This window comes from Typopeltis vanoorti, chromosome 3 (assembly GCF_054136105.1).
Source record: "Typopeltis vanoorti isolate ZY-2024b chromosome 3, IOZ_Tvanoo_1.0, whole genome shotgun sequence".
Classification (NCBI taxonomy): Eukaryota; Metazoa; Arthropoda; class Arachnida; order Uropygi; family Thelyphonidae; genus Typopeltis; species Typopeltis vanoorti.
The window spans coordinates 51,764,652-51,780,869 of record NC_143551.1 but is presented as its reverse complement, the minus strand read 5'-3'; the positions used below and the strand labels follow the sequence as shown (position 1 = coordinate 51,780,869).

The 16,218-nt window shown below is 32.8% G+C and overlaps 2 protein-coding genes across 2 annotated transcripts; one reads left to right on the top strand and one right to left on the bottom strand.

Moving 5' to 3' along the window:
• Window positions 1–11,376: 11,376 nt before the first annotated feature.
• Window positions 11,377–12,172, bottom strand: LOC150108136 (protein lethal(2)essential for life-like). Its single transcript, XM_090415608.1, has one exon. The coding sequence runs from the start codon at window positions 12,086–12,088 to the stop codon at window positions 11,510–11,512; it is 579 nt and encodes a 192-aa protein (XP_090271734.1). The 5' UTR covers window positions 12,089–12,172; the 3' UTR covers window positions 11,377–11,509.
• A 3,132-nt stretch (window positions 12,173–15,304) lies between these two features.
• Window positions 15,305–15,931, top strand: LOC150108135 (alpha-crystallin B chain-like). The gene has a single exon (XM_090390412.1). The coding sequence runs from the start codon at window positions 15,305–15,307 to the stop codon at window positions 15,929–15,931; it is 627 nt and encodes a 208-aa protein (XP_090246538.1).
• The last annotated feature ends 287 nt before the right edge of the window (window positions 15,932–16,218 follow it).

Sequence of the window (16,218 nt, the reverse complement as noted above, 5' to 3'; positions counted from 1 at the left end):
AAATGTCGTCCTACAAAACTGAGAGCCAATTGATCTCTTTCGAAGGAGATCCACTGCATTAAAATTCTGATATTGTTGTACGTGCTTGGTCGTGACAGGCTGTTTGTTATGAGAGGGAGATAATATGGTTTTGCTCTAAGAATGTGTGCGTCTTTTTTCCAGCGAGAACAGCACCAATTTTGCTTCATACAGTGAGAGTATTTCTTCAATTTTTATTATCCTTTCCTATTCTGTGTTTAGTAACAGAAGATAGAATGCTTTAGCGAAAGCATCAAAATTTGGAATGTAAGGATTCATTTAATACCATGAATAATATGACCGTGTAGTGAATTTCAGAACTTTTTAATTTTTTTTTCCGTGTAATCATGTTATTTGAAATTAATTCACTAGAATTACCTTCTGCAAGTCATTTCAGTATTGATTATTCTATTAGTGTGTTGATTCAGCATGGTACCAGTAATTGTTGTTTTCAAATATTTGATATCTATTTGCTTTTCCAGAACGATACTCTCACCTTTTCCTGATGTTTCGTGATGCCCTGCATGCCGATTGTGTAAGGTTTGGAAGTTTCAAGCACTTAAAATAATTAACACGATTTATATCCAGGCTTTCTTTGTATCAGCAAATTATTCATGCGATTCCACATTTGCTATTGTATCAATTTAAGTCATACACCAAAAAAAAAAAAAAAATATATATATATATATATATATATATATATATATAGTAATGAAAACAACTTAATAGAATCCACATTTTCCCTTCTTTTATGCGTTGTCGAATGTTAGTTACAGAAACAAAAAAAAAAGATATTCAGAAAAAAATTATTACGCTTATATGTGCGATAAAATAAAGAAAAAGTTAGTCAGAAGAAATGAAAACTTGGCAGTTTTTTTTTTTTTTCATTGTTGTTGGAATGTTGCGCAAAAAAACTGTTGAAGTGCTTTTGATGGAAACCAACCAAAATGTTAAAGAATGTAATAATAAATGTTAATATTATAATATTTCCTTACTTTATGAGCCTGTGTTCCCTTCCACCTAATCATGGAATTTCTGAACTCTCTTTGAAATCTTTCTGTTTCTCTAATGAAGGAGAGATGACAGGTGGTTAGCCAAAGGGGTTGATCTCAGCAGTCATCAGTTTAAGGCAGAAAGGATAAATCACAACAAGAATCACACCAGAGATGAACACCATTCGTATGGCTACATATCTCGTATTCTGTCACAGATATCAATTCGACACTAGAAGACTGTGCAATTTCATTTGAAAAGTTGCCGAATCTATAGCACGATAGTGTCGTATAGCAGTATGTAAGTAAGAGTTAATGACATCGAAAGTCCTCTTTAGTTTGAGATGAAAACATCCATAAAAATATTACAATGTATAATAACTATCCAAATCACTCAACTATTCCGTGCACTAAATATAACCCTCCCATCCACATTGCCCAACCACGTAACTAGTGTACTATAGCTTGACCAACCTCTCCTGGATGGGTTTTCTATAAAAATACTAATTAATAAAATTTCTAATTAAATGTAGTCACTAGATGTCCTCATTGGGCAAGTACATACTGTATCCGCGCTGTAACTAATAATAACTAAAAATAGGCTGCTGTGGATTTGAATCCTATTGTCACATGGATGTTTTGAGTGTCTTTAGGAAATAGATGTGTTTTATTTTCCAGTGTTAGACCAGCACCTTGTTTATTAAGGGAATGAAGTGGCTTTAAAAAGTTGCCTGGGGAAGGATATTCGATTATTCAACCCTCAACTTGCCGATGGACCAATCCCTCTCATGGGTACTATTTGGTTTGATTTGAAATTTTGGCTCACCGATTTAATATATTAGACAGTGATTAGAATAGGTCTACAGCACTTCGTGCGAGGGTTTCACATATAATACACAATTTCAATTAAGATAGCAACACCTGAATAAAAATCAATCCAACGAAAGCGATGTTATATAGAAGGACAACACGAGTCATAACAGTATTATGGAATTTTGATCTTTATTGCACAGACATATACATGAAATAGAATGAAGGATTAAAAGTACTTTTCCATGTTAGGACGTGCGGAGAGTTGCTGAGTAAAGTGGTTCAAATTTTATCAATTTCATTTTTTCGTATGATTAACTTTTGCAATCATTTCGTAATAAATTTAATGTTTTACGAAATTTCTTACGGCCACATTCAAAGATGTCAACAGGACGTGATAAATAAGAAAGGAAATGGAGTACACTAAAGTTTTCAAGTCTTAGAATCTTCTTTTTTATATTTAATTGAGGAGAAGGGTAGGCAGAAAAGATGGTTCAAAAATATCTCAAAGTCCATTAAGAAATCATGGGTAGTTAGAATTGAGACAGCAGAATAAAAATACAATACTGATCAACTACTAAAAATAGTAGTATGGTAAGCACTTTGAATCAGATCAAGAATATGTTCCCCCTGTGTTTTGGTTTGCATATGGAATTGTGGGAGATGGTTAGATATAAGGAACCATGTGGTGATTGGTAGGACACTTTAAACCAAATAGTAGTAGGGTGAATGTGGGAAGCAACGTCAGTGTCATCGATATGTGTTGTTATCAGATGTAGATAAGTGATGTAATTTGTTAGTTGTAAATAAGTGACGTCATTGATTTGAATTGATTTGAAGGAAGTTATAATAGTGGATAAGGCTTCATGCCGTGATTGGTCGGACACTTTAAACTAAATAGGGGTAGGGTAAATGGGAGAAGCGACATCAGTGTCATGGGTGTGTGTTGTTATGAGATGTAGATAAGTGAATGGTTTGTGTATGGAATTGTGGGTGATCGTTAGAGATAAGATAGAGTATGGAATGTTTGAAATTTCGCTGCCCCTCATCCCCATCTGTCATTGACGTCAAGTTTTGTTTTTTTGTTATCTATAGTTGGCAGTACGAATTTTCCAATATAAGTTTGTGGTATTTCATTCCTGTTATTGAGTATGGGAATTTTTAGTTTGCAGTCAAGAGATGTCTGCAGCATTTAGACCGCTTTCGAATAATTAATTACAGGCTATCATTGCTGTCACCTCCAACACACATACACACACTTTTTTTTTCATGTTCACATTTCTAAAATAAGTAATTACTGACTATCACTGGTGTCCCTCATCCCCTCAAGCACAGACACGATTTTCCCCATATACATAACTCATCCGAATATTTTAATTTGTCTAAAATTTTAAGATCTTAAAGTTTATTATTTTTTTCTAATTAATGTTATTTTTTACAACATTTTTGGCTATTGGAATTTTTAGTATAGCGTCAAAAGATGGTGTCAGCATTTAGAGATAAAAACGAATTCTTTTTTGATTGAAAAACCAAATGGCATTTTTTTTTTAAAATAAACGGAGATAAAAATGGATTGCAAGAACTGTTGTATGTAGTTTAGAAAAAATTCTAATCATAATTTACATTAACTCTTTCTCTCCAGAATGGCTTTTCTTGGAACTATGAACTTCTGAATGCAAACAGAATTCCAAAATAATTGAATTATAGCCATATATTCACAGCCCAACACACACACACACACACACACACACACACACACACACACACACACACACACACACACACACACACACACACACACACACACACACACACACACACACACACACACACACACACACGAAGATGATTTGCAGGGTGAAAGAACGAATTGTTGCAAATAAACGGAAATGCAGTTGATTCTTGTTCCTTATAGATTTTGTGTTTCTTTAATATCATTCGCATTGTGGTTCATGGATATGTTTTTTCCAATATGGCTATTGCAGAGGTTCTCTACATACACACACACACACACACACACACGAAGATGATTTGCAGGGTGAAAGAACGAATTGTTGCAAATAAACGGAAATGCAGTTGATTCTTGTTCCTTATAGATTTTGTGTTTCTTTAATATCATTCGCATTGTGGTTCATGGATATGTTTTTTCCAATATGGCTATTGCAGAGGTTCTCTACATACATGGGAAGAAAAGTAAACTCACCGCTTGCATATTCTGTTAATTTTCACGATGTAGCGCGAAAGTTTGTACTAAAACTTGGAATTTGCACTCGTAATTTTTTTTTTCAATCTGACTGGTTGTATTTTCTCTATTTTACCTTTAAAAATTCAAAATATATATTTCAAAACAAGTTTAACAATGTTAAAGATACCAAGCTATATTAAAACCTGGTTTCAATCCATTTCCCAAGTAAGCAAACAGACAAGAAAGTCAAGTTTGCACTTGCAAGTACTGCAAATCTTAGGCAACTACAGGAGACGCAGCAGTTTACCATCAAGTATGTGCAAATGCAAAGATTGAATGGTGTTAAGTCCCGTGTTTGACTTATTTACGTTAGGCACAATTGACACAATTTTTTTAAAAAATAAACGAGTTAAAAATGGATTACAAGAACTGTTGTATGTAGTTTAGAAAAAATTCTAATGATAATTTAGATTAAATTATCATTGGAATGATAATTTAATTAAAATTATCATTCTAATGATAATTCTCCTCTCAGATAAGTATGGATACTTATCTGAGAGGCGATAAGTTTGGAATCAGATATTGCTTGGAACTTATAGCAGAGGAATTAACATGAAAAGTATAGTATCAGATGTAATGTTCAGTTAAAATACGAAAATGACTTAGCATTATAAATTTCTTTATAATGAAGTCTCAACTTTATTTCCTAAAGAAATTTTTATTTCGGATAGAACAATATTTTTCAAATTTTAGTTTGCAACCCGAAATTTGCATCACTCGATGCGGGATTTTGACATGATTCTGTATATATAACTTTTCAATCTGATTGGTTGTTTTTCTTTATTTTACTTTAAATCTTGCGAGGTTTTTTTTTTCCGTTCCCAGCATTAATTTCACAGTAGCGATATTAATATATATTTTAACTCATTTATTATATTAGGTATTTTTTTCAACACAAATAAATAATAATTTATTCTTATTTCAACTAAATATGTTATTTTTATTACAATGCTATACAACTTCCAAAGATTATACTTCAGAATCCCATATTTTTCTCTTGTTTTAGTAAGTATTGAGTGTAAGAAAATGAGACAAACTTGGGTTGGAAGAAAAGCCACCGCTATGCTATTCTGTTAATTTTTACCATGTAGTGTGACAGTTGCCCTAAGGTTAAAAAGGCTGAACAGTGGTGTTCAACCTTTTTTACTACGCGAGCTACTTTTCTATAAAAAGTTATTCGGCGCTCTACTCTCTTATATATAAGTTATTCGGCGATTTCCTTTCTTATATAGATCACGTTCCCTTAACCTGATATCTGATTACGCACAAATAAACAATTAAAAAAAAAAAATACACAACTAAACACTTTATTTGTGTATTTAAAAATTTATTTATCACTTTTAATTATTTTAATACAACAAAAAAAAATATATTGGAACAAAATATTTATTTCTCTATTTTGGAAAACCAAAGTTAGAAAAAACAACACATTGATTACAAACTCGCAAGTTACAAGAAACACTGGTTGATTAAATAAAAAAAAGTTAATGTGAAATTTGGCATTGTTTGGACCTCGCAATATTTTCATAGTCAAGTTGATATGAAGAAGTGGCCAATCGCAGACAATCATCCAAATGATCATTTGTAATTTGGTTTCTTAATTGATTTTTTATGACGGTCATATTTGAAAAAGCGGATTCTGCCAAGTATGTCGATCCGAAACACGACAGAATTGTTCGCGCAATATCAGTTAATATTGGGAATTTTTCGTGTGCATACTTCCAAATGATTTCCTTGTTTATTGATGTTAAATATAAACTATTCGAAATGTTTATTATCTCAAGTTCTGCTTCAGGTTGGTTTATATCAACCAGCCCGCTAATTTTATTTGAAATTTCTGTGATGTTCAAGTTTTCTTAAAGTGGATTATTGATAAAAGATACAATCATTTCAGTTTTATTAAAATCTTTAAATCTTGAATTTATTTCTTCCTCAACTAATTCTATTTCACGAATAAATTCTTTTAAATCATAGCAAAGCATTTCTTGATTTAGTTCAAAAAATTTTAATAAATATGGGAGATGTCTAAATTCGCAGTCATTTATATATTTCTTTAAAAAAGGTAAGTATTGTTGGAAAGTTTCTATTGAACTTAACAAGTCAATTAATTTTTTATCTCTACCTTGTAACTCTAAATTTAAATTGCTTAATTTCGTACAGAAATCTACTAAAAATGATAAGTGTAACAACCATCTTTAATCACTCAATTGTAGATAAATATCTCATTTTTCATCAAGAAAAATATTTATATTGTTAATTAATACAAGAAATCTCTCTAAAAATTGACTTCTGCTAAACCAGAGAACATTATTGTACAACAGAAGTTCCCTATCATCATCTGCCTGTAATTTAAATAACTCGAACAGAATTTATAATTTTTAATATAATATCCGAAACAACTTTTGTGTTTAATCTTTAACTAAACAGTACTTAATGGTGAATAATACAATGGTTGGTTAAAAAATCTGGATATTTGTCATGGTTTTTACATAATGAAATGAAGCCTGATGTATTACCTATCATTGCAGGAGCACCATCAATAGTAATAGACACAAGTTAAAAAAGCGGAAGTATGTGTTGTTTCACAAATTCATCACATGCTGAAAAAATGTCTTCTCTCCTAGTCCTTCCCAATAATGGTATAATTTTCAAAGGTTCTTCTTTACTTGAATAATCTTGAAATACCATTAACTGAGCAATATCAGGGAAGTCGTTTGATTCATCAAATTGTAATGAAAATGCAACACACTGGTGAATATCTGACATTAACCTGGCCTGGAAACTTTTCTCCGGCAATTGGACCTCTTCCTTCCAATTTTTCCAATTGCCGGAGAAAATTGCAGCAGACAAGGTTTCAAATTTTCCTTTCGGCAATTTGAAACCTTGTCTGCTGCCTAGAAGTAGTCTTTCTCATTAATTTCTCAGTAGTGATATTTTTTTTTACAATAATTAAACAAAATTGCATTAAGATATAAAGTTATGGATTTATATATCAACTTCTAAACAGAATAACTGAGTAAAAATTTCAATGTGGAAAACACAACAACAACACACATCTTTCTCACCCCTTATTTTACTTTACTGGACACAAAACACCACAACACTATATGATAGCTGCACGGTATGAACAACTGAAGTAGCTGAAAAGGCACTTGACTCGATTGATTTTCTTTATAGTACTGTTGACCCTACCCTACCCAGAACATTCCTTCAAAAATGAAACTTGTGCACAGATGACTCACGGACATCTTTTCTCATGCGGTGGATATGATGTCAATGTGATTTTATCTTACTTAGTGTGGGGAAAGCCAAAATTTGTATTTGTGTTATCTGCAGAGTATGATCCTTTTTTCTATACCAAAACGTTTTAAGAGTTTAAGTCACGTTTTTGGGACTCTTAAATAATCTGCTGTATCTCTAAAATAACCAAATTCTAACAGTCATACTTTTATTCCAAACTTAGAACAAATATACTGGTCTGTTGGAGATATCTACAGATATATTTATCCTGTCTTCTCACTCCCCAAAATTTGTATTTGTGTTATCTGCACAGTATGATATCTTTTTATTTCTGCACAGTTTTTAAGAGTTTTAGTAATGTGATGGTTTAAAATATCTACTGTCTCTCTGTAAAATAACCAAATTCTAACAGTCCTACTTTAAATATGACTGTAATATTCTACTCTGGATGAGGTATCTACAAATATAGTAACAAAATTGTCACTTTCACTTCATTTGTACTTTATTCACAAAACCACAATTCCGTTATTTGCTACGGTCTCTGTTTTAATTCCCCCACACTAGAAGAGTATAGGCGATAAAGTTGTGAAATAAGTTTCGACTCGCAATCACTTGATTTTTAACTTTTATCATGTACAGTTGTGTGAAAAGAAAAGAAAAAGTACCCTCTCTTTATTTTTGAAAACTGCATCAAGAGTTTCTAATATTACTTGCTCTTACAGCCTTTTGATGTTTCCAAGTGCTTAATTCTGTCACTCATATGTCAAAAATTGTTGGGATGAGAAAAAAAGTTCATAGGAAATAAGCCATTGGGAGGGGGGAGGGTCTACGACCCCTTCCTCCAGAAGATGTGTCCTCAGTCATGGGAGATGTGTGACCTCTCCTTTTTGTAGATATCTATTAGTGATATCACTTATCTCAAACTGATACTGATAACTTTGGAGCAAAAAAAAACAAAGATACGTGTAATTTTTTTTGACATACGAGTGAAAATTTTTGAGATGTGAATGACGGAATTAAACACTTCCAAACATCAAAAGGCTGTAAGGGCAACTAATATTAGAAACTCTCGATGCAGTTTTCAAAAATAAAGAGAGGGTACTTTTTATTTCTTTTCACACAACTGTACATGATAAAAGTTTAAAATCAAGTGACTGCGAGTCGAAACTTATTTCAGAACTTTACCATCCATACTCTTCTAGTGTGGGGGAATTAAAAACAGAGGCCATAGCAAATAACAGATTTGTAGTTTTGTGAATAAAGTACAAATGAACTGAAAGTGACAATTTTGTTACTTTATATGTAGATACCGCCACCAGACTAGAATATAACAGTCGTACCAAATTCTAACAGTACGACTGTTAGAATTTGGTTATTTTGCAGAGAGACAATACATTTTTTAACCCATCACATTACTAAAACTCGTAAAATGTTTGGTGTAGGAAATAAAAAGGTATCGTACTATGCAGATAACATAAATACAAATTTTGGGGAGTGAGAAGACAAGATAAATTAATGTTCGGACAATACAACAAGAAGAAATAGGCACAAACTTTTATCATTTTTTCAAAAATAAAGAGAAGGTATATTTTCTTTTTTTTCACACATTTCTACAAATCAAAGTTAAAAAACATGTGACTTATCATAATAAGGATAAATAATATAGACACAAAAAAGCAATTTCCGTATGTCAACGAACGACATGAAAACTAGATTTTGAAAAGCATATTTGAATTTTATGAGAAATGTATCTCTTATTAAGAAATATAGGAAAGCAAGGCAAAAGCTACAGCGCAGTTTTCATAAATGCAAGGAAGTCGGCATTTTGAGGTTCAATGACCAGATGTGATGCATCATCAGTATTTGTTAATTCTATAACATTTATTAAAATACTACTGCATGATTTAAACTAAGATAGAGAAAAAATACCAAGCAGATTGAAAAAAAAAAAAAAATAAATATAGAAATATAGAAACATATCAAAAGCCTGCATCGAATGATCGAATTTTCAGGTTGAGATATTCGAAATGATGGAAACAATATGGTGTGAATGTCAATACTTTCAAAAGCTTATGAATTTCTTGTTTGCCGTGATCATAAATATTTATTTGAAAGTAAACATTTCATTTTTCTTACTTTTTTTTTCTTCTGATGGTTGACATTAATGTTGCATATTGTTTTCAAGAAATATAGTAACCCTTCTTTCAGACACTTGTTAAGTTTAATGTCTTAATTTCTGTTTAGTTGGGAATGCAGAAAAAGAACAATCACGAGTGCAAATTAACATGTCTTAGGGAAACTGTCACACTAAGTTGTGAAAATTAACAGAATAGCATAGCGGTGACTTTACTTGCAACCCTAGTTTGTCTCATTTCCTTTCACTCAATATTTACTAAAGCAAAAGAAAAATACGGGATTCTGAAGAATAATCTTCGGAAGTTGTATAGAATTGCAATGAAGATAACATATTCATTTGAAATAGGAATAAATAATTATTTATTTGTGTTGGAAAAAATACCTAATATAATAAATGAGTTAAAATATATATAAATATCACTACTGTGAAATTAATGCGGGGAATGGGGAAACCCCCCCCCGCAAGATTTAAAGTAAAATAGAGAAAAACAACCAATCAGATTGAAAAAAAAATACGGGTGCAAATACCAAGTCTTGGTACAAACTTTCGCACTACATCGTGAAAATTAACAGAATAGGAAACCAGTGAGTTTACTTTTCTTGCCATGTATGTAGAGAACCTCCACAACAGCCATATTGGAAAAAACATAGCCATGAACGACAATGCGAATGATATTAAAGAAATACACAGAACCTATAAGGAACAAGAATCAACTGCATTTCCGTTTATTTACAACAATTCGTTCTTTAACCCTGCAAAGCATCTTTTGTGTGTGTATATATATATGTGTTGTGCTGGGAATATATCGTTATAATTCAATTATTTGGGAATTTCTATTTGCATTCAGAAGTTCGTAGTTCCAAGAAGAGCTATTCTGGAGAGAAAGTGAGTTAAGGTAAATTATCATTAGAATTTTTTCTAGACTAGATACAACAGAACTGTAGTATCTAGTCTTGAAAAAATTTTTATCACTGTTCTAAATTTTTTGTTAATTGAAAAACCTAAATTGAAAAAATTTTTATCACTAGTCTAGAAAAAATTTTATCACTATTTATTTTTTTAAAAAAGGTCATTTTGTTTTTCATTCAAAAAATAATTCAGTTTTATTTCTAAATGCTAACACCATTTAGAGATAAATGGTGTTAGCATCCTAAAGAGCATCCTAATGCTGTCAGAAGAGTAATTCTTCAAGTGGCCTCCCAACATTACTTCCTCATTTATGTTACGTTTTTGTTTTTTAATTGAATTCTCAAAATAAATCGAACAATTGCTATCTTATATTAAGTATGACAAATATTATCATAAAACACTGCTCTAGGTAAATGATGATGTATGAGATAAATTTATGGGATGAATGCGAATGCCCCCCCCCCCAAAAAATACAATCGACCACTGGAAATATAAGAGAGGAAAACGCCACCTTTTTCAGAATATCGTTACTTGAACGTTGTTATAGAAGTTCTTTTTTTGCGGTCTTCCTTGGATTTGTAAAAAAATACATCTTGAATAACATTTGTGAAACAGAAACGTGTTTAGGGATCAATTCTCATACCATGTTGTTCGTGTTACCGAGTTCCATTGAAGTAGTACTGATAGAGCTAAACGAATACCCGAATAGAATTTGAATATTTCTCCAGACTTATATCTATATATTTATTTCGAAGGAACTGTCCTATTTATGAATATCATTTCCCTAGTTTCATCATCTAGCATGAAATACAGGAAACTTCTTTCGGTTCCATAAGATAAGTTCTAGATTTAAATTTAAAAATATTTTAAAATAAATAGGCCAGCAAATATAAGCGCCTATCACTGACTCAGAACAGTGCGTTACGATCTCGCTTGAATTAATTGCCATTTTTTCCTCGATTTAACAAAACCACAAAATTGCAACATAACAGAAATAACTTGACAGATACGAGGTTTACTGCAAAATAATTTTATTAGGAATTAAAGTCTTCATTACAAATGCGGTTATTTACATTAACCATTTAAAATAACAACATAATGCTATACATTGCTCGACGATCCGCTAAACTTTCATAAAAGTCCCAGTAAAGAACGAGCTTATTCACTCTTATTTTCCTGTTGAGATTCTTCCATGACTGTTGGACTCACCTCCGTTTTATTTTCTTGACGACATTCTTCTGAAGTTGCAGATGCTTCTTGCATCACTATAGGAACCACTCTTTCGTTGGATTTGGGTTTTCTCTTTGGTGCTCGGATGGTCAGAACCCCGTCGTGAGTGAGTGAAGAAAGAACAGTCTCCGGTTCCACTTCCCGAGGTAACACACAACGACGAGTGAGCCCCGTGCATAAGAAGTCTCGTTCGCTCTCTTTCTCCTCGTGTTTCGCTTCAACCACTATACATTTGTCGACGATCTTTACCGAGATTTCGTCGGGAGAAAAGTCACTTACGTCAAGGATCATCCGAAACTCGTTGGTGTCATTCTTCACACAATCATCGTGTCTACTTTCACGTCGACTGACAAGTCGCTTTGGCCGTACGTAGACACGCTGACAAGGTACACGTGCTGGCAGATCGTCCTGCAGAACATTTAGGCTTAGCATACGAGAAGCCAAGTTCCCGATATCCCTGCAGCAGCGACTAAATAACACTGGTTCCCAAATGTACGATAAAACCATCGTGAATTCACTTACTGGCAAAGTGATGTAAACGGTTTAAAACGTATAATAGTTGCACGTAACGATAAAGTCTCGCACTTATTAGTAACCATCTGCATGTTCCACTTTATATACAACCTGTACGTATTTCCGGAAAGTTCTACACATGACAACACGCAAGACCTTTCTAGAAAACCGACTGTTCTAGAATTTTCAGTTCCCTATCGACTTCGATTGAAGCGCCTTCTATATTAATCTATCGTAATGTCTCTGAGCTCTCTGTTTGTTTTGCAAGCACCATTTAACAGAAAACAATGACACGAGAATAATTCTCCATTTTCAAGATTCCTCAAAATTAAAATGTTTTACTAGACATTAAAGTAAGATTGATTTATCTGATTTTGTGTGTGTATAACTTGCTTAATTTTCTGCTTTGCTTTTTTACTTACATTCATATCTTAATGCTTAATGGTTTTATTTTTTAAATGTATACTCCTCTTTTTTGATGAATAGAAAAATCTCAACTATCCTTCTTAAGTTGTTTTACCTCTCCAGAATATAATTTTTATTTCGAAATAAATGAAATAAAAACCTAAAATAATGAATTAACACAAATCAGAGATAACATCAGAATTGAAAATTTTTAGAAAATAAAAGTTCTTTATTTCGATCTTAAGATTTCACTTTACATTCAAAATATATCACTGTCTGACATGGTTACTTGTCGCAGGATTTTGGTTTCTATCAGTATGTGGTGGATCATTTATCAAGAAATCAATAAATATATATATTTTTTATAATCCAAAATTATAATCCTGAAATATATATACATTTTTTTTTTTCGAACTGCATTCATGAACACGAACCCATAGGAACTCACCCTCACTCTCAGGGTAACATAGCTTCAATGGTTTTCTCTCAGCTTGACTTTTTGTCGAGGATGGTTGAGTATAGGACATGTCCCTTTTTTTTAAAAAAAAACATGTTTTTTCTGCTGTATATTGTTCTTTATTTTAAATGGGGGATCGGGGAGTTGGATTTGGTCAGGATGTTGAATACATCCAAAGCAACACTGTTGACCATTACGGCAGGTAGTTTGTGAGTTCAACATAATGACCAATAATATTGGAACTGACACTGATGTTACTGGAGCACCTCACAGCAGTAGAATAAGACATGTGAAGATTTCTTTAAATGCAAGTAAGACATTGCCCAATTATTATCATGGTTTTCTGATAGCCAGAAATAGAAAAATGAATACGCTCATGATATAAGAATTCATGTATCAACCTAGTTCAGTAGTTTTTTTTTTTTTTTTTTTTCAAATCAAAACTCGTTCAATGCAAAGTTTCAGGTTTGGTTTCGAGAGAACGGTTTTGATATTATTTAGGAGTATCCAGGTTACCAGTATTGACATTTAGATCCATAATTAGGTATTGGTTAGAAATTTTTACTTCGTAACAGAGTGCCAGTGAGGGTTTTCTTGAATCCTCGAAGTGTTTTATGGATTTATATACGTATGTGTAGTCATGAGCTGCTTTACAAGTTACGTGAAAAACCCGAGTTTGAAGGACAAAAAATTCCCCACCTCGGTATTGAGACCGACTGGGTTATCTTTCGTTGATAAACGTTCCTCATATCCTAGATAGGAAGGGAACTGAGGTCTTCCCGACCAAAGAACTTCGTCCATACCGACTGATCTATGGAGGGAAAGTTTCCAGGTTATTCACTGCTTAACCCACCAGTATTACTAAGAATTACGTGCTATAAGTATCGTTATATGTGCATTGGATTATCGTGAAAAAAAAAGGAAAAAAGTTAGTATCTAATTAAAATTTCATATTTAGTGATGAATGACTAATTTTTTTTTCCATCTGGGATTTTATCTCGAAAGCTAAATGAGAAGCATGATTTTTCTGAACAGTGACTATCTTATGTGAAATCACTTAACATTTAAAATAATTTTTAGTATAAAAATGTTATTTTGAAAAATTATCATCTGAAACGATAGCCTTAACAAATATGAGATAAGTGTAAATAAGAAAATTACTTTTACAAATCTTACTTTGTAAAATAAAATATTCCGTGATTTTTGTAGTTAAATGCTTGTTGAAGTCTACCATGAATTTAACACAGGCATCAAAAACATCAAAATGCATATGAAATTGTGCTTACGAATTCCTTAAGAAATGTATATATATAAACTATAAAACATATTTATTTGGGTGAAACCGTTTCCAAAACAGTAGTTATAGTTATTCGACACTTGTTTGTTTGTTTTTTCTTTCTCTTTATGGCTTTTACGTACTTCATTTTGAAATTTAATGAATTCTTCAGGTAAATGATTTTAAAAGGGTGATATGAGATTTTTTACTTTGTTAAAAGAAAAGTATAAATTAGGAAAAAACAGAAACATTAATCATTATTCTGCAATGTTTTCACTCACTAGAAAATTTTCCAAAAATCTTTTCCTAATTAAAATTCATTTGTTTTTTTAATTTTATTTGTTTTGTGTCGTCTCTTCTATTTCTATACTACTTATGAATTAGCGATCATTGCAGGTGCTCAGTCATAGGCCGTACGCCATGCGTACTGAGTATTCTCAAATCGTCTACTCAACTCGGCCTCACCTCCCCCCCCCCCGCCCTCAAGATTAAATCCTAAGTGCGCTACTGGAATAATCCAATTGTTTAATTTTTTGTATATAATTTGTTAACTTCGAACAACTTCCATTTAGAAGCTGAGCAATGAACTTTCTTTTGTGTCCGTAACATTGCTCAATTTGTTCATTTAGAAAAGTACAACGTTATCTTCCCATGAAAAATAAAATGCAGATAGAATAAATAATAACTAATTTCGTTTTGCAGAGAGAAAATTATTGTCACTAAAAGTACTTTACATTTTTCATTTCAAGGCTATTTCACAATCCATGAAACAGGAGAGAAAGAGAGAGAGAGAGAGAGAGAGAGAGAGAGAGATATTAAAATGATAACGAAATACTAGTATAGAGGGCGCTACAACTTCATGCAATCGCTTTCGAGAAGTTTCTAGTATAATCTGCTTTCTAGAAGTTTCGATGCGTCATGCTACTGCAGAATTCTGGAAAGAGACACTTTACCTATAAAATGAGACTTCTCCGCCAGGTTAATAACAACTTCGAGAGCAGTACAAGCAACATTTAAATATTTTCGGAAGTTGATAACAAGTTCCAGTTCCAGTGGTGCTGATTAATTCGCAATGGTTTCATCGAATACTTTGAATCCAGTGTTATTTGGCCGTGGCTGTCATGATCTCGACAACCTGTTTTCCCATGTTTTAGGCCTGAGTGTTTTGGAGGATGACCTGCTACCACGTGTGCCTTGTCAGCGACTCTGCATGCGGCCGCGGACACGTATGAATCCCCGTCAAAACGGACACACTTCTTGTGTTAAGAATGAGGCCGACGAATTTCAGATGAGGCTTGACGTAACTGACTTTACACCCGACGAAATCTCCGTGAAGATTGTCGACGACTGCGTGGTGGTTGAGGCGAAACACGAAGAGAAAGAGAACGAGAGGGACTTTGTACTCCGGGAGCTCACCCGTCGTTGCATGTTACCTGCGGAGGTTGAATCCGAGACTGTTTCATCTTTCCTTAACCAGGACGGCATTTTGACGATCCAAGCACCAAAGAAAAAACCCGAATCGCTGAAGGACATTGAAAGGGTGGTTCCGATAGTGATGCAAGAAGAGTCCCCTGCCAGTACTTCGAAAGAATCTCGGCAGGAAAATATGACAGGAGAGGAAGTTCCTACAACACTGAAAGAAGCAACGACTGCTGTTTCGATTGGAGAAAATCAACAGGAAAATAATAACACGGAATAGACAGAATGTATGAGCGCTTTCCTGTGTTATATTTTTCGAACAAAATATTTTCTAGTTGGTTATTGTAGAAAACGAAATTGTGAGTAGTTTGAAGGACATTGGTCCTTCAAATTTGTATGAATAAAAAGCGTAGTTTTTGTCTGTGTCCAGTTTACTTCTATTCATGTTGCATTTCGAAGTGTTGTTGAAAAGTGAAAATTCCCCTGTTTTAAATAATGAACTATCTTTCCCTTGTTAATTTTTTTTTTTTGTGCATTTAACACAAACATTTTATACATAGTTTAGTT